The 19,787-nt window shown below is 44.5% G+C and overlaps 1 protein-coding gene across 2 annotated transcripts in view; it reads left to right on the forward strand.

Annotated features, from left to right (window-relative positions):
• The window catches only part of Dock1 (dedicator of cyto-kinesis 1), a 516,616-nt gene that overhangs the window by 408,161 nt on the left and 88,668 nt on the right, over positions 1-19,787 (forward strand). For both annotated transcript variants that reach the window (XM_063263800.1, NM_001143858.1), the window contains exons 30-31: positions 10,209-10,287; positions 14,468-14,568. In XM_063263800.1, coding sequence (XP_063119870.1) covers positions 10,209-10,287; positions 14,468-14,568 — 180 coding nt within the window. The remainder of the gene's footprint in view (positions 1-10,208; positions 10,288-14,467; positions 14,569-19,787) is intronic.

The raw sequence follows: 19,787 nt of genomic DNA on the forward strand, positions 1-19,787 counted from the left end.
AGGTGCCTGCTGCACGTGGATCCCGTGACATCTATACATTCGATCTGACGTCACATTCCTTTCCATCCCACCCCACCTACACCCATTGCATCGCCCCTCTCTTGGTAGTGGGCACACAGCTATGTGTCATCTCCTAATGAGTAGGTATGGCTGTGTTCTAACGAGACTTTAAGCCACTTTCCAGATGGTACCTTAAGATAGCGACTGTCAGAACTCCAAAAGAGAAAATAGCAAGCCTTGATGAGGACTTAGAGGAGCTAGAACCCTTATGAACTGTGGTTAGAGATATTAAACCGGGCAGTCGCCATGTAGAATTGCATAGTGCTTCCTTAAATGCTTGCAAGGCAATCACCAGTACTATGGCCAGTACCTTTTCATGTGGACACCCAAAGGCATGGAAATCAGATGCTCACACACTGAGCTGCATGCCTGTACTTATCCTAGCCAAATGCTGAAAACAACTCATGTCGAGCTGGAAGTCAGTGAACAAGCACGGTGTGACTTTTACAATAAGGTATTCCTCAGCTTTAAGAAGGGATTGTGACACCACAGTCACAGAGGCAAACCTTGAGGGTGTTTTGCTTGTGAAGGAAACCATTCACTGGAAGATAAAGGCTTTATGATTCTACTCATGTTTGGAACCGAGAGTTATCGGACTCATAGACGGTGCAAACGCAGTTATGAGGGACAGGGAGATGGGCACAGTGGGGAGTCACTGTTCAAGGGCTGAGGCCTCATGTCTGTAAGATAAACTCTGCAGAGAGACAGCAATGATGGCGTAGATGTTTGTGTGTTAAGCATTGATGAAATATATGCCTTAAAATTGTCAAGATGATGCAATTTACATTATTTACATTAGTTTGCTTCTTTAAAGAGTAAACACATTCATACACCCAGACTAATAATTGGTGTTCGTTGACAAATTGATAGAATCTATTATAACTTGAAACTTGGACCTCTGGGCATTCCTAGAAAAGGGGTGGGGGGAGTAAGCTTGTTATCTTTACTGCATTAAGGTAGGAAGATCTATCCACTGTGGGTAGCACCATCCCCTGGGCTGGAATCCTGGACTGTATAAGTAAAAAGGGGGAGCTGAGAAGCACCATGCATTCATCGCTCTTTGATTCCTGATTGTGGATGTGATGGGACCAGCTGCCTCAGGCTCCTGTTGCCCTGACCTCCCCACCATGATGTGAACTGTGAACCACACAGAAAAATGATGAGCTTGGTGGCTGTTCATCAGGGATGAGAGAAGAGAAATCCGTTAGGTGGATCACAGAATATCTTGGGGCAGTGAGCATGCTTTTTATTCTGTAATAGAATATCTGCCATACATTTGTGAACGACAGAACACACACCAGGAGAAGTCAACAGGAGTGTAGACCACAGACTCCACGTGATAACTGGCATTCAGACACTGATGAAGGTTCATAGATGGTTGAAAATGTACCACACTCAGCTAAGGAGGAAGCTGGGCATATCTGGGAGAGAGGCATCGCTTTCCATTCATTTTTGCTGAGGACCTAAAACTGGCCTGAAATATAAAAAATAATATAAGAGAGTTAAGGGATGGAGGGGTAAATGAAACAGCCATGGTCTGAGTATAATTGTGAGAACCTGAACTCCCATTTTGCTGTCAGCTTAGATTTCTGATGGAAGCTATCCTTACTGCAATGTGAAAGGAGAAAAAGAGCAGGAATTGACTTGGGTCACCACGGCCACCATGTTTCAGTTCCTAAGGAAAGCAGTGTGAGGTCACAGGAGCTCAGCTCTAGATGGGGCCTCAGTTTACTTGTGTGTAAAGTATTGGGTAATCTCTACCCCCTAATTCTTGAACTCATCACACAGCGTGGTTTGTATGAAGGAACAGCAGCAGTTCCTATAAAGAGAGGTTACCTGGAGCAGCAAGCAGCAGTAAGAAGAGTGGTTAGCTGTTGAGAGGAAATGTGAGTCCGGGCAGGATGCAGCCACCTGGAGTGGCCCCTTCAGTCCTAAGGATTCGCTGAGTGGGAGGAGTAGTTCAGCGGAAGTGGGGTAGGGAGTGAACCCTGTCCTGCTTCTTTAGCAAGAACTAGAGGATGAGTGTCCAGCCATCTTAACTGGAGACCTTGTGGTGAGGACCACACAACCTAGATCCAGGGCTGGCCCTCCCAGAAAATTCTCTGTATTCCTTTCTGCAACTCAAGCCCCACCTTCTACCAGCACTGGCCAGCAGGAAAACAAAACAAAACAAAAACAAAATCCTTAAGGAGATTAGGATTTTAGTTAAGAACCTGATGGATGTTTAAGTCTTTATTGATTTGAAAAAGAAATGAGGAAATCTTGGGAAACTGTAGCAAGATTTGTGCAGATGATGGAGTCTTGAGATTTGGGGTCTCCTAGCTATACGTGACCCTTCTCTGGGTTAGAGTCCTTGAAATCTGTTCTAACTCCATTGTCCACCACCAAGCACAATTCAAGCCCACAGCATGGTCAATCATAACCTCTATTGAGCTGGCTCTCTAGTGACATTGGTCTCCCTACCGTGTTTTTGAGGCAATGTTGGATCACCAGGCTTTTGGTTTCTCTGCAGTCCTCGCACTTCCAGTCCTGGGGTTCCTTCTTAGAAGTCACCTCATGTGTATATGATTTTTCCATTTCCCAGTAGAGGTTACACAACAGGAAGCCGCTGACCCTAGTTGGCCTCTACTCTGACCCGAAAGCTGCTGTGCCAAGCTGGGGTCTGGACAGCCATACTGATTCACTGAAACAAAGCATTCATTACCCACCCCCTTCTCATTTAATTGGAGTGATTTGCTTTGCCTCTCTCTCTCTCTCTCTCTCTCTCTCTCTCTCTCTCTCTCTCTCTCTCTCTCTCCACTTCTTAGTTTGTCTCTTTTTTTTCCCCCAGCATTCCTGAATTCTGCAGAAATCCTTTGAAGGAGCATTTCCAGCTCCTGCACTTGACTCATTGTCCTGCTGGGATGGGATCTGTCACTTCTAATTTGTTTGTTTCTTTCTCTTTTTTTTCTGCCCACTTTGGGCAAAACATTTTAGTAAAAGATGCAGTTCCTCCTGCCCCCAAAGCAACTTGTTTTGGTGCCAGAACTGTTTAAATGCCCTGATATTGAACTGTGCAATCTAATTATGTAAGTTAAAGTGAGTTTAGGGAAGAAATTAGGAAAAACCCTCAGCTTCACAGTTTTGGAACTGGAACTGGCTTTGCATTTCCCTGGAGGCTTTGCACAGTTCTCCATATTTTTCCCTGCTTAGTGACAAGGTACCTCATCTTGTGTTTTAGCAGCACCACCACTGGGTAACAGAGACCATGGAGAGGTTGGGGGTATAATACCACAGTCATTTTCGAGTCTGTCCTTGCAGTACTTAAGCTGGCTTTTGATGACTTTCAATTTGTTAACTTCCCTCCTCAGCTGAGTTGGGCTGTGTTACTTTTAGTACTCTGTGCATCACCTGCCTTACCGCAGCAGGCAGCCTTTCTGGGTGGTCTCTTGCCAAAGCAGAAGCATCCCCTGACCCTGACCCTGACCATTTTTGTGCAAGGTCATGATAGGCAATGGGGCAGAAAGTCCAGAGCATTGAAACATTCCACATAAACTTCATGTTGCTCAGAGGCTTGGAACTCAGCAAATATGTTGTCTTAGTTAGTGTTTGCCTGCTGTGAAGAGATACCATGACCAAGGCAACTCTCATAAAGGACAACATTTAATTGGGGTTGGTTTACAGTTTCAGAAGTTCAGTCCATTATCATCATGGAGGGAAGCATGGCAGCATACAGGCAGACACACTGCTCGAGAAGGAGATAAAAGTACTACAATCTTGATCAGAAGGCAGCCAAGAGGGGACTGCCCTCCATGGGCAGCCAGAAGGAAACTCTCTTTCCTTACTGGGCAACGCATATGCAGCATAGGAGTCCTTAAAGCCTGCCTACACATTGTTGCACTTCCTCCAACAAGGCCACACCTACTCTAATAAGGCCACACTGCCTAATATTGCCATTCCCTATGGCTGAGCACTGAAACACATGAATCTATGGGGCTAAACCTATTCAAACCACTACACCCCTCTTTCAAGTATATCTACCAGGACATGCAATGCATAGAAATAATCATGGGCACAGTTTCCTTTTAACAAATGCAACTTAAGATTTTGTAGTATGTCCTATTACTCAGGGTTCCTTAGAAAAACAGAGCCAAAGGAGTGACTATATTACAAAGGGGATTTATTATGTTGACTTAGACAATATGGGCTGGTTAATTCAACGTTGGCTATCCTCTACCCACTGGAGAAGTTGAGAATTCTACAGCTATTTAGTTCATGAGACTAAAGGCCTCCATAGTCCCAGTCTGGTGTTAAAGACCTGGAGAATGCCTAGAGAGCTACTGGTCTATAGTGCATATTAGAACACTTTAGAAGCCAGGCTCCTAAGTCACCGAAGGATGACAACAGCATCATTTTGCCCTAGGACCCCTTTGTAAATTGCCTGCCTCTGGAAGGTTCCACCCAATCTGGGGTTGGTCTTCACCTTCAGTTAACCCTTCTGAGACATACTTTCACAGATCAACCCCAAAGTGAGTATTAGTAGATTCCAGAGACAACCAAGTTGAAAACTAGGTGTAGCCGTCCATTATAGAATGCAGAAAGATGACAGTGTTTGATGACTGTGGGACATGTAGTGATGTCTCTTCTTCACTTTCAAAATCTTGAACTAGGCAAGCCATGTAGCTTGACAGTCTTCAAAGAACTCAGTAGTACCTCAGCTCAGTGTTCTCATGAACTGCTCAGAGGCTTGAATTGCTTTTTCTGTTGATGTAATATTTTCTTTATTACTCAATTATAATTGGCAGCTGTTTTATATATTCACAAGTTGTAGAGTGTTCTGGTGGCATATGTACATCTGTGTGGAGTGGTTAAATCATCCTTATTAATGTATCTGTCACCTTACATCCTTATCATGCCTTTGTGATGTTGAGTTCCTTGGTGCATAACTAAATGTTTATATGCAGCGGAAGCCATTGATTGACAGATATATAGATACAATTAGATTAAGACTTTAACTATACAAATGTGTAAATGTGTCAACTACAATTAAACTTAGTTGAGACTGACAGAATTGAGCATTGTTTCTACTAGAAAGCCACTAGCAATGACTGTCTCTTATAGAAGATATTGTCAGAGAAACATTCTGTGTTGTTTGATTAGTTGAATTATATTAGCTTGTTAATTGTCTTTTTTTTTCTGATTGCCATAATTTAAACAAAAAATTTTAGGAAGATGGCTCAGTCAGTATATCCCTTCTGCATATGGGTCTCCAAAACCCCTACAAGAAGATCTGTGTGTGGTACCCATGCATGTAATCCTAGCAGTAGAGACAGGCAGATATCTGGAAGCTCATGGCCTGGCTAACCTGGCATACATGGTGAAATTCCAGTCAATGAGAGTCTCTGTCTCAAAGAAAAGCTTGAAAGCACTTGAAGACAGATACTCTACATTCTCCTCTGACCTCCACACACATGCTATATAGCTATATATAATAGGTTTGAGCATGATCCCCTGACTTCATGGACACATGGCTAGGTTGCCAAGTATCTAGAGATTATGTTCTTTCCACTAGGCTTTTGGAAATAAGGCTCTCGACCTGATGACATTTTTTAATCTTTTTAGGGTGACATGATTTGCCTCTGATTCTCTCTGTATTATTCATCTCTGTGCAGGGTTTTATCTTCCAAAGTTTTAGATTATAAATAAATCCTTCCATAGATTAAAAATGATTGAAAAGAGCTCTGTTAAATGCAAGCTTACCCTTTTCTTAATCATTGGACCATTTGGTTGAGCATCCATGAACACATTTGAACTTTTATACCATTAACTAGGTGTTCGGAAGTTACTACCTAACATCCCAGGCTCTGGGCAAGACAGGACTTGATCCATTTGCCTAATGATTGATGGTTTTTCTTTTTCCCTTCTACATGAATAGAACACCTGCTTTTTTTTCTTTTTCTTTCTTTCTTTTTTTGGGGGGGGCGGGGCACCTTCTTTTCTTCTCAGCAAGCATCTTTCTGATATCCTTACATTGTGCCTGGCCTCTACTGGGGTGTCCTGAGGCAAGCTGAGGAATAGGGTATTTTGCTTTGGTTGGTAAAATTACCTAACATTCACCTTGGTGTAAAGATATCTATTCCTGTCCTTGTAAACATGTGGTTCCTTAGAACAGAGCCTTTCAGAATGTACCCGCTGACAAGGGATCTGTCGAGATAGATGCCTTCGAGGTTCTTGATGTGACAGAGGCAAGATTGTTTCCATCATGAACTGAGTCAGAGATAAGGAGAACAGTGGGATGTGCTCTGTAGACTAAGAGGAGGAAGAGGGAGCAATGCCACTGCCAAACTGTATCAGAAATCTGGGTAACAAAAGCCTGAAACTACTTAAACCCTGCCTCATCAAGTCTACTTAGAAAGCAGGGACTCCCAAGACAGAAAAACCTAAATACCTAAGCCTCTGATGGGAGTCAGCCTGCTCTCTAGGCCACCTTACTCATTAATTTGCCATCTACCCACCTATTCATCCACCATTTCTTCCTCCACCCACCCACCCACCCTCTCATCTGCTACTTACCTTTCCATCATCCACTCACCTACTTATCTACCTACCTGCCCTTCTATGCATCCATGCATCCATCCATGCATGCATCCACCCATTCATGCATACATCCATTCTGCAGCTTATCCACTCATTTATCCATCCACCCACCCACTCATTTACTACTTACCTACCCATCATCCACTCACCTACTTATCTGCCTGCCTGCCCATCCATCCATCCGTTCATCCATCCACCCCACTGCTCATCCACTAATTTATTCATCCATGTTCTCACATCTATCCATTACCCAGTCATTTACCATTCACTCACTTGTCACACACCCACCTACCCATCCATCCTTTTATCTATCGGCTGACCCACTCCCACATCTTTCCACATTTCTATTTGTCTACACATCCACCCAGCCAACCCCCATGGGGGGAAAAAAAACAGTGTACTTACATCCCTATCTATCATTTACCCATTGTTAGAAAGGGGGGAGTGTTTCTTTTTCTTTTTTCTCTTTTCCATTTTCTTTTCTCTCCCCCCCCCCCGCCCCTTAGCCTACTCCAACAGTGTGGAGCATAGACAGAATCACTGATGTGTAAAGACAGACCTAGCTATCTACCCACCTATCTGCCTTCCCTATGGTCACTTCCTCTCAAAACCAACTGAGATCTTGATGTGTAGGACTCGCTGGGAAGAAAACCTTTATTCTCTATAGTCTGATAAGGCATCAAGAATCAGAATCGGTCTAGTCACATGACTTGAGATCCTCTTCATAGACCTCAATGTCCAAAAGCAAGGGCTGTGCAAAAGCTTCTAATCTGATTGTCTGTGTGTATGCTCCCTGTTTGAGATTTATTACAAACAGCATAGGATTACAGCACCTAATTGGTCATCCTCCTGAAGTAGCCAGAGCTTACTTCCGTTTTGGCTAGTTAGCTAATTGATTTATTTCAGGAAGTCTTGGGGTTAGCAGCTTTTTCATCCCATTGCTGTGAACTGTGAGGTATTAGTTCCACACATCTTGGATGGGTCTGTGTAAGTCACCCGCCTCTCCTGTGCTGAGCCGGTGTTCCATTTGCTCTTGTTTACAGCATCGACTGTAGTGTTTCCCCTAGTTTCCTTCGTGCATCTTGCATTCTGTGTTATTTGGAGTTTTGTCCTGGCTTTTTAAAAAATTTATAGGGATTCTAAATTATAGAATCTATCTCTCAGCACTGCTCTTTCTCAGCTGACAGTTCATTAAAAAAAAAAGTTTTTGTTCAGCTTTCATATTGTTTCAGCCTGACATGGTTTCTTTTTTCTTTAAAGGGGGGAAGGGCATTTTGAGAAATACTTTTATTTAACTAGCTGAAAATGTTCCAGAGCTTAATTAGAAGTAGCATATTGCAACTGTTTGGGTGTTATCTAGAGGCAAAATAATTACCTCGTAATAATAATCCATGTTGGGCTAAACCCGTCATTATTGCCATCAAGGGCTGGGGACAGCAAGTTTCAGCTCTTAAGGGCAGCAGGGTACTTTCAGGAATGTCCACAAAAGATGAAGGAAAAAAATTGAAAAGAAAAGTGTATTGTAGCTACATAAGCTTGGAGTTTTTGGAATTCATGCAAGCCCATTCCTTTGAGAAGGAAACTGTGTTCCCTGGAGGCTTGAGGCAGATCTCTGGTTTCTGTTCCTGTAGCATGTAACCTCCAAAGCTTAAGACTTCATAAGACCATCTTCTTTTGATCCGTGCTGTATTCCTGCCATGACAGGTACCAACCCTAGACTAGAGGCTAGCCGGGGTTGCCGTGTTTCCACCACACACAAGGCATGGCCCTAGTTTTGTGCTCCCTGTAGTTAATCTGTCAGGATGTCCTAAAACGCTGCGTTCAGCATTAAAGAAACAACTAAGTCAATTACAGAGTTTAGCACCCAGAGCTATAGCTCAAACGTAACTGGGCATCCTAGATTTGCAAAACCCGGCCAATGGATTCTGCTGCCCAGTCTTGGCTAATGGACAAGGCAGTGATCCCCATGGTCCTCCATTAAAAGACACTTAAAAACACCCATTCTTCCTATCTGGTTATATCTTCATGTCTCCAGGGAAGAATACAGATGTCTGTTTCTCCAGAGACTGAGATAGCAAACTCCACCACAGGCCATGTGGCATCAGTGTGTGGGTCCTACATCCAGATGTTTGGCTCTCTGATGGAATGATGCCTGCAGCTCGGGATTTACAGAGCTCCCTTCAGGAGTGACAAAGTGCACTGGCCTCAAGTACTGCAGGAAAGGCTCTACCAGAGGTCTCCTAAAGCCCTAGGCGGAGAGTCCTTTTCTTCCTCCCCCTCACTCATAGCTTTAGTGACTCTTGGGTGGAGACCTAGGGAGCTTCTGGAAGCTTCCTTAGTTAGAGAGATAGCTCCTTCAGATAACAGGGATTTCAAGTAACCCAGATTTCCCTCTCATTGTAGCTGCTTCCTGCTGTCTAAATGAGGAGAGGTAATTAAGTTTATTATCTGTGTCCTAATGCTAATTCCTCTTGCATCCATGCTTTGTTGGAAGGGAGAATGCCATTTACGAAGGAGTAGCTGGACTGTGCTTTACTGTTGTCAACACATTCAAGGGTTATAAAACAAGTCTACTGAGTGCACAAGCTGGGGAAAGACAGCCCTCCAGAGTCCTCCCTGACAGCCCAAATTGCACACTTCATCACGGAAAAGTAGAAGTCAGGGTGTTGAGAAATATGCTGAAAATTGCACATTGTCAGGGCTGAGGTGGTGGCTCAGTGGGATTCAGCTCTTGCTGTACCTGTATTTATACCTGAGTTCAAATCTCCTTCACCCATGTAAAAAGCTAGGCATGGCCATGTACACCTGTTACCCAGAACTGTGACCAGAGGCTACAGGGGATCACTAGGACTTGCTGGCCACTATTCTAGCTCCAGGGTCACTCAGAGATGAATTCCCTGTTTGAAGGGGCTAAGGCAGAGAATGATAAATCAGGAAACCTGACCTTCATCTGGCCTTCCCGTGCCGACATCATACTCGCCAATTATACATATCAGTGAAGCAACAGATCACAATGCCGCTAAAATTCTCACCAGGTCACTTTCTTATCCACTAAAGCCTTTTAAATTTTCTTTTATTAAGTGAACAATGATCAAAATCAGATAAAGGACAGATGGTACCAATAATGGCAGTCCATCCAAGTACAGTAACATTGTCCCAAACCGTGCCGAGCCTAATAGCTTACACACCAAGAGTGCTTTCAGATCTAACTAAAGGGTTTGATTATGAAGCACTAAGACATCGTCACTCCAGGAAAGGGTTTTATTCACACCTTTTCTTCCTTCTTTTTTGGAAAGCAGGGTATTTTTGTGATACATTTTTAAATGTTACATTTAGGGGCTGTTATTTTGGTCTGTTTCTTTCCTTCTGCATGTGCTAATTTTCTTGATTAATTTGGAGAACATCTGCATATAACGCTGAGTGCTTTTCACTGGCAAAGCCTCCCAACTTCATGTAGGACTCAGAGACTTCGCCTTCTCCACAGTCTGGAATCCTACCTAATTGAAATGCCAAACCTGCAAAGGTGCCAAAGCCTGAGTGTGTAATTATGCCATTTTCTCTTGGTCTTTCAGAGTTTTCCTGCGGGCGATTAATCAGTATGCAGATATGCTGAACAAGAAATTTCTGGATCAAGCCAACTTTGAGCTGCAGGTAAATGGAGAAGTAGACAGCACCTTTGTGGGAGAGTCTTGTTAAAACAAAGGGCTGCCCGGCGTCAGTCACCTGTACCTCTGGTCCTGGGATCTTAATCAGCCTCTGATCCGAGGTGTGGAGTTGGAACCCGAGGAGTGAGAAATGATACTTCTAGTGTGGTTACTCCATTTAGCAAGTTACAAGGTAGAGTTGTTTCCAAGAGAAAGTACTGAGTCAGAGTGGCAAGGAGAAACTCAACTGGCAGGAAGCAGCAGACAAGCCATTGAGTGCTACTATGCTTGGCTGCCAACCTCCTCTTGGATCATCCTAAGACAGGATGAAGGGTTCAGTACGGGAGGATCAGGTGTGCTTCAGTGAGCTAATTGCTTCTGGAACTCTCTCCCCTTCATATTCCCTTCGGGCTTTATGACACCCGTATTGTGCACAGTGAAGCCTCCTGTATCATAAATATCTTTTCCGTATATGCCTGGCCTAAGTATGTGGGGAGAGGTCCTGGGGAAGAAACCCTAAATATCTTGTGCATGCTAATTAGGCTGTCTATCAAAGGAGCCACATCCCCATCCTTGGCAATCTTACTTTAAAAAAAAAACAAAAAAAACAAAACTGTGTTTCCTTTTGTTTTTAACTTTTTACTGTTTTTCTCTGCTTGGTGCTTGTTTTCATGTGTCATAACAAAGAGTCGCACACTGTAAATGAGTTGTTAGGAAATGTTTCCTCTGCCCTTTGCAATTCTCATGCTCTCTCTGCAGGAGTTACTTATAACTAAGTGCTCTGTGCTCTTCCCGACACCAGGCACATTTAGGCGGGCCCGTGCATGACTTCATCTTCCCTTTAACACGTGTTGGTTCACACCGAGTGTTTCAGGGGCCTGCCATACTCCACAGCATGACCGTATCTGCTGCCCCTGCAAGATGGCCCAGCGGCTTCTGCTTCTCACGGCCCTGAGCCAAGCTTCCATGAGCTTCCATGGATGTCCAGGCCTGTACCCCCTAGAAAAGGCCGATTGCAGACAAAACAGGATGAGCGTTCAAGCTTGATGGATGGTGTCCCAATGCCTTCCTAAAAATGTCCCAGTAGTAGCACCCTCGCCAGCCACATAGATGTATATGTATGTATGCATGTGTTTATAAACCTTTTTGATTTTCTCCTTTGAGATTTTCATACATGTATGTACCACATTCTCCTCAGTCTCCCTGACACCAGCCCCATCTTCTCCAAGCTCCCTCCCACCCTTGACAACCTCCCTTCCAAGTTACAAATGCCCTTCTCACGCTTCTGTCTTTGTGTTTTGTCTTATGACCCACTGGACTATCCAGGACATTCTCGCCAGCCTCTTTTGAACAAAGCAGCTTTGTGCAGGCCTTCTTGAGAATTTAGGACTCTTGTTTATATGAATCCTTTTCTGACCACTACATTTTTGAATGACCAGTTAGGCTGAGAGTATTTATGAGCTGTGGGGATTTTTTGCTAGGCACCGCCTGGGCATTTCTGGCATTTCTTTTGCTTGCATTGGCTCTCAGTGTTTTTAATTAGTTGGGACTCTTATTATATCCTATTCATGGTTTTAAGTTTATTATATAAAAATATTTAACTTTTCCTGTAGTCAAGCCTGACATTTCTCTTGTGATTATATGGTCTTAGGTTTGGCATAGCAAATCCCTAATTGCCTTAGTGTTGTAGATTGAGCTACCTGCAATGGAGTTAATATCAGCAATTACCTACAGAGTTCTGCTTAATGGTCCTTTTTTTTAATTTTTCAGTTATTGAATCCACCTAGGATTTCTATAGTTAGTGTTAGGATCAGGGTCTATCTCTCCACTCACCACTTTCAGTTCATGATGGGCTTCCTGTGCCTCCTGTGACTTGACGTGCCGCCATTGGCCAGATTGCAATGTGTATAGATTCTATTATCTGCACTGCTACCGCAGTGACTTCCTTGCTTCAACTCTATAGCCAGGTAGTGGAACCCACACATCCCAGTGAATTTTCTGCGAGGAATTGCCCTCGCTGTGTTTGTGCGTTCCTTTTTGCACATATACTTTAAAATCAGCCAGTTGAGTGTCTCTTCTGAAAATCATGTTGCTTGGATGTTAACTGGACTTGTTGGACTGGTTAACTGGGAAATGTGACAGCATTTGAGGGAGTTTTTTGTAGTCTGTCTTTCTTCCACCCCATGCCGGTCTTCTTGCTCTAGCTTTCATTAAACTCTGGCCTGCCCTGTGACTTGCTGGCTGGATTCCTGTCTGTCCTGATGTGGCTGTTGCTTGGGAGGGACCCATCTCCCCACTGAAGGCATTCTCACTGTGCTCTGTCTGCTACTCAGGATCCATTGTGACGGCTGCCTGGGCTCTCACCCTGAGACTGAACACCTTCAAGGCTCTGTGCTCTCCAGCATTCAGAGCTGGACCCAAGAAGGAGTGCGGGATGTGGGCCAAACCACAATAAACCACAGTAGCCCTGGCCCCATAAGTGAAGAGAAGGAATGAGGAGTCAGTGACATCATCATTTGAAAAGCTCTCGTCCTGGTGTGTTGGTGCACACCTGCAACCCCAGTTCTTGGGCAGCTAAGAGAGTTGGACCCCAGGTTTTAGGCTAGTCTGAACTGCAAAGCCATAAGCTATCATAAGTACACATAATGCCAAAAGGAACATTGTCTCTCATGACAGGACTTACTTGCTATGCCACTTCCAAAAGCTGGGGCAAAAAATGGATCGTGAGCTCTGGCCCCACCTTGGCTGCATAAAAAGTTCAAAGCTAGCACAGGTAGTTTAGCAAGCTCCTTTCTTTAAAACTAAACTTAAAACGAGCTGGTATCTGGCTCGGCAATAACATGCTTTCCCACCATGCAGAAGCCCTGGGTTCAAACACAAAAAGAAAGAAGTGGGGAGGTAGGAAAGGAGGGAGAGGAGGAGAGAGAGGGGAAGGTAGGAGGAAAGCATTGGATTTTATTTGCGGTTGTTGTATTATGGCTTTTAAAGGTACTAGGTAGGTAGGCATGGTGCCACACACCTACCTAGCACTTGGGAGGTTAATCAGAAGTATTAGAAGGCACAGTCCTTCTTAGCCACATAACCAAGCAAGGCCATCCTAGAATATAAGACGCCTTGTGTCAGAAAACAAATGGAAACAAAAACAGGCACCAGGTGTATGTGTGTCTGAATAGGTCTCGGTCTGTGTTGACCTACCTTCTTTCCCTCCATCCAAGTCCACTTTTCCAGCTAGCCATGGTTCTGTGATCCTCAGAACATGGGTAGCATTGTCCTATGATTGCTACAGGATCAAGAAGGACACAGGATGGAAATGCTCCTTTCAAAAATAAATGAAAAGGGGCGACTTATATCTCATAGAGTGAACCCACCCCTTTTGATTGCAGAAGAAGCCAAAGAAAAAATGTGCTTTGTGGGCAGTAACAAAGCTCTCCGAGGCCAGGGATGTCTGCTCAGCATCCATCCCTCTGTAGCTAGGAGCACCCTGATATGGATGACCATTGCTCTGTGGTGGTCAGAGGCCCTGTGGGCAATCCCATTTTCTATAAAGGGGGCCACACACACTCTTAAATTCTGGGGATACTCTTGAATCCCCACCTTTTACAGGTCATTAAACGCAGAGTCAGTAATGTCTTGTTCTTCTGTGACTCTTTGTAGCTATCAAATTTGAATATTATGCCTGGTATGTAAATGAGGGGGAAAAAAGCATCTACAATGTCTTCTAAAGATCATCCTTCAAATCACATATAGTCCATAAATCCTTGAAATGAAGGTTTGATCCTTTTACATGTTTTCCCTAATTGTCTGGTGTATGCATAATTTTGGTATAGTAAAAAGTTGTAAATTATGCAAATGTATACTGTTCCTCAGAGAGGGGCTCTACCATACCATTAGCCACCGCTTTTGCGGGCAATGATCTTTTATCTCTTCCAGGAAGCCTACCCAGGTAGGTACCGCTAAAAACCTTGTATTACCTGTGAAGCAACTGAGATACGGGCAGAAGTCAGAGGAGTGGCCCTGGTGAATCGAGCCCCATGCTTACCCATGACTATGCATTACCCACACTCTGAGGGATAGCTTACATTGCTGTGGGTTTTGAAGCATTTCAGGATGACAGTGGCCCAGAACTTTCCTGAGAGGTCCCATGAAGCTGTTCAGCACCTCAGCATCTCCTGTCTTTTGGTTTTCAGCTGTGGAACAATTACTTTCACCTGGCCGTGGCTTTCCTCACTCAAGAGTCCCTGCAACTGGAGAATTTTTCAAGTGCTAAGAGAGCCAAAATCCTTAACAAGTAAGTCCTCCCCCAGCTCTGCCACTGCGGGCAGGAGCCTTCTGCTTATTACCCTAATTTCCACGTCTCCTCTAAGCCAACTGGGTACAAATTGAGATGTAATCACAGTGTAATGAAAGGCTGGTTTCAAATCACAAATCCGGTGTTGCCTTTGTAACCCATGAATCAAGATCTAAAATTGCAGGATTCGTCCTGGCAGGTTCAAAGTCAGCATGATTGGAGATGGTTAGTGCTAAACAGCATTTGAGTTTCTGGAGATAATGACTTTCGCTGAGCACTCTTCTGATGTCATTACGCTGCGGTTTACTTTATTGCTTAGTTTTCCAGTTCTGCTTCTACAAAACGGGAGTTACTGATGAAAGCCATCGGTGGGCACTGCTGGTGAGGCAGAGGTGGCCACAGTTTCCCTCTTGACACAGAAGTCCCCTGTCTTCCTCTGGGTTGTGTTTCACCAAAGAAGCTTCATGAAGGCCAAGATTCTTGGGCAGTTCTATGGTGTCAGAGTACATCCTGAATGATCCTGTTCCCAAGGCAAGAAAGAAGACCGTGGGCTGAGAAGATGGCTCAGTGGGTCAAGTGCTTGCTGCTCAAGCATACGTTATCAGAGTTCAAATCCCCAGAGTTCCTATGGTGTGATGAGAAAGAAAACCAGGATGGTCCCCAGGTGCATTCAGGCTTCACACGCGCACACGCACGCGCGCGCGCACGCACGCACGCACACGCACGCACGCACACACACACACACACACACACAAAACGTACAGAGGGAAAGAATGGTCTTGGTATTCTGAGGTCTTTGCTCCTCACCTTCTGCCTAAGTTCCACTAATGTCATCCTGCTCCAGGCGCCTTTTCAATAGGAACTCCTCAGAAGATTCTGAAGTGGTGCCCATATTGCTGGGTTGTCGTATTTATAATGCCTCTGTAGTATTCTGACTGCCGAGGCTTGTCCTGGTCCCTATGAGTTGCTGAGGTTAGTGGATGCAGAGGGAGTCTCGGAATGGGGCAGTGACTCTGCTTCTTATAGTCTAGCAGTTTCTATCTCCCTTACTGGGAAATTGAGAACACCTGATCCCTGGAGTGTATGATGTGTTTCTGCGTATGATACTGAGGTTAGTTCACATGACAGCAGCCTTCTATACACTGTGCATACGTGCGTGCATGTAGATACATGCATGTATTTATGCGTGCTTGTGTGCATATGCTTATGAGTGCATGTGCATGTTTCACATATAATCATTAAAGAGCAAGACTCTTCATTCTGCACAACCTCTCTCCATGTAGAGCCATGGATGCCCAAGGAGAACGTGACTTTCAGAGAGAGCCTGTCTACAAATCCTCCTGCACCTGACCAGGTCCTCTTTGGCTGACCCCAAGAGCCATGGATGTAGACAGTGACTGTTGTTTAGAAGTGACAGATGTACCTGCCAGACCAAACACACTGAGGACAGAGTAGCACCCACCTGGGACTGCTAGTACACTGCCCCTCCTTGGAACCTTCTCAGGGTTTAATTGCTTACCATGGCCCCCTGTGCTAAGACTTCTGCTGGCTAAAAGATATGCTAGAGACTGACACTACACAGTTTCCCTTTGCGGGCATTCACAGAGCTTGGGAGAAGGGAGGAATTCCTGTTGTTGCTCCCCGTGTGGTTGAAACCATTACTTTAGAAGCAAAGCATCTTATCAGCTCTCAATGTGGCTCACAGAGGCTCCCTCAGCTTCGTGAAGTACACACTTCCACCATGTGTTACATGTGTTCAGCAGTCCATGTGGGCTGTGCATGCTGCCGTGAGACTTTGGGCATGCAGACGTAGCGGTGGCTGATTTTAGAAGCCATTTACACTGAAGCACCTATACTTCCTCCCCTTAGAGATAGATGCCTACAGGAGACGAAGTGCTTTTAGACTAGGTGCAGCTTCCACAGGCTTTGATGCTGAGTGCTGTGGTAGCTCTGTGCTGGGGTTTCCTCTTGTTGCTATGTCTACAGTTGAAGCTAGAGCAGCATCGGTGATTGCCTTAATCACAAAGGACCCTGTTCTCCAGAGAAAGTCTTTGCTTCCCTTCTTGCTCTAAAGGCTTCAATGCCAAAGAAAATTAAACACAGCCATCTGGTGTCTCCCTTTCTGGAGCCCAAAAAGACTCTGGATCAGGCTTTTCTGTCTCTCTTAGACAAAATAGCAAGAGACTTGAGCTGTGCTTTTGGGTTTTCCCAAGGATATCTCAGGTGAGAAGCCTGACCATATTGGGAGTTGTCTTTGTAAACTCTGAGATATTCAGGTCTCACTAGGCCACAAACACCATGTGGTAGTAACTGGCCATCAAGAGCTCCCATCTATGATAACCCAACATGACCTATAAGCCTAAGTGACACCAGCTTCATTCAGCTTGTCACCAGCATTCATGATATAGTTGTGCCTCTTTGTAGACCATAAACACTTCATAGTATATTTGTAAACACTATTCTTAAATAATAAATGGCTTAGGAAGTATCTCAAGGTGTCCTTCCCACGCTCTTTAATTTACTGGGTACATGAATGCCTAGATCCTTTTGTCTTATCTAATGGAACAGGATTAGGTCTCTTCTGTGCTCAGGCAAGTGTGGTCCTGTGACTGAAGAAGGAGGAGAAGTGGATCCCAAGGTGAAGCCATTCATTGTCTAGTGGAAAGCTCAGCTGAAGCAGTATATGGAATCAGGAGATGACGAGTTTGTCACCAGAGTTTTGGAAGCTGGAGGATGGCCTGCAAGGCACAGCCTCTGGAATGGAGGCTACCAGGTAGTGTGTACTTCAGACAAGGGGGAGCTAGCAGTTGAGATATCTGCCCATGTGACTGTCATTGCCCCCCAAAGGGCATATCCCAATCCTTTAGCAAAGAGATGCGCTGCCTTGGAAGCATAAAGGAGTGGCAGGGGCTGGCAAGGCTCAGAGGACATCTCCTGCAGGGAGATGTTATGGAGTGAGACCCAGTGGTCTGAGGTGGTACCTGGTCTTATACACTTGGGGAATGATACATAGATTTCACTACATCTAGGAGAAAGCCTTGGGTCTGAGGTAGATTCAGGTCCACCCACCCATACTTTCAGGATTGTCTATGTGTGACCTGTCAGCCTCTGTAGGGCACATCAGAGTGGACAACCGCTGTTTGTTGTCCTGGTCTTTTCTTGCATGGTCTGCTTACCATGGCTTAAAAAAGTATCAATTTCTGGAATCAGAACACCTACTTGCTCATGCCCTAAGTACCTGGGTGTAAAACACACACACACACACACACACACACACACACACACACACACAAAACCAACAACAACAACAACAAAACAAAAAACAAGCTACACCATTGCCAAGAACTGAGTATATCAACCCCCAAATAAAAAGATTTGCCTATAAAACCCAAAGTTAAGAACTCAAGGTCCCTAATAAGAAAACACTGCCATGCCACCTCAACTCACCCTTGGTGCTAGTGACTCCCGGCCACACACATTGGGAGAATGCTGCTTTTGACTATCATCCATCGTCCCCAAGCTTTTTACATCATTGGGGTTCAGGAAATAATGCTGAAGAGTTAACTCTAAATTCATAGCCATTTGGACAACATTAATGTGTCACATGACCACAAGGGAGCTCCATCCTCAGGACCCAACTTTGTTCTGGGAGAGAAAAGATTTGTAAATTGCTTTTACATAGTTTTGCTTATTTGTTTTTGGTTTTGTTTGTTTTTTGGTGGGCAGGAAGGGGACAGGATCTCGCTACGTGGCCCAGGCTGTCCTTAAAGGCACTGAGATCCAACCTGCCTCAGCCTCCCAGAGTGCTGGGATTAAAGGTGTGCACTACTAACACAGAGCTTTTCCAAGTATTTGCAAGAGATTCCCTCTTGAGAATGGCGTCACAGCAGGGAGAGGGGATGTTGAATAAGCAAGTCCAGCTCTTTTACTAGCCCATTTTTCCCCCTGTGAAATCTACTACTTCCTAAGGGTACATGTTTTGTAGCTGGACCAAAATGTCACAAACAAACATACTCCCATTTCACCCGACACTGGCTTCCGAGATTCTAGACTGTAGATGGGACTTTGAAGGAAGCTAAGAAGAAATAAACAAGATGTGACAAGTCCCGTTTTACAATGTGACCTAATCAGAGAGTAGGATTCTGTATTGCAGAGTACGATCAATTCAATCCTCATGCTAATTATTTTTTTTTCCAAAAGATTCAAATCGTTCCAAGTAAATTCACTTTAAGGATTAGAAAGGGACCTAGGGAAACAAACTTCATAAGCAGTAGCCCTGTGCCACCTTCATGTTGGCAAAGCTAATTAGATATATTGGTGAGGCATTGCTCTAGGGAGCATAATAAAGCTTAATGTAGGCAGAATGCTCACATCAGCCCTGTGTCTAACAGGGCTCATTCCCAATAGCCTCATCCCCTTCTACCTATTGTGTTCGGGTTTTGTTTTGTTTCCCATTAAAACAGAAATGCCTCATCCTACCCATGAGCCTGTTTCTTGGTTATCTTCCCTTTCTTTTCTCTTCCCTAACTGTCCACCCCTTGGCACTCTGACCAAGGCACTAGGCACTAAATCAGCATTCAATGCTCAGGATTGCTCTAGCCAAGTCCTTCAACACTTTTGTTCTTGGCATGGGTCATGGCTACAAACCCAGAGTTTGGGTGTTTTGTAAAGAGGCTGTCATTGGCTCAATATCTTGGAGGCAAGAGATTTCAAGGGCATGAGGCTAGTGTTTTTCAGCTTCTTCTGAGAGTTTTGTGCTGTATAACACCACGGTAGCGTGGAAGGAAAGCAAGGAGTACAGAGAGGAAGTGTTCATAAGAGAGAGAAATAGAGGCAGACTTGCTTTATAAGTACATACCCTTCCTATGACTAATCTATTCTTGGAGACCTAACTCTGTCCTGTGCAATCTCTCTCATCCCAAGAGATCTGACTCACTCCCTCAAGACCTATCCCAATCTTGAGTGAACCAACCCAATCTCTTGAAAGACATTTGCCAATTCCTAAGGGTAGTATTCTCAGATAGAGCCACATCTAGTTTACTAGATCTCTTAATGGCTGCCATCTTTCTGTCCTATTACCTTGGAGACCAAAGTTGAAGAGCATGGACCTTTGGGGACAAGAGTGTCCAAATCACAGCACTCTATCTCCTTGTCCTTTGGAACTCCATTCTAGGTTTGCTTCTGCCTCTTCAGCCTGTTTCCTTGTCTGGTTTAGACTC

This window comes from Rattus norvegicus, chromosome 1 (genome assembly GCF_036323735.1).
Source record: "Rattus norvegicus strain BN/NHsdMcwi chromosome 1, GRCr8, whole genome shotgun sequence".
Lineage (NCBI taxonomy): Eukaryota > Metazoa > Chordata > Mammalia > Rodentia > Muridae > Rattus > Rattus norvegicus.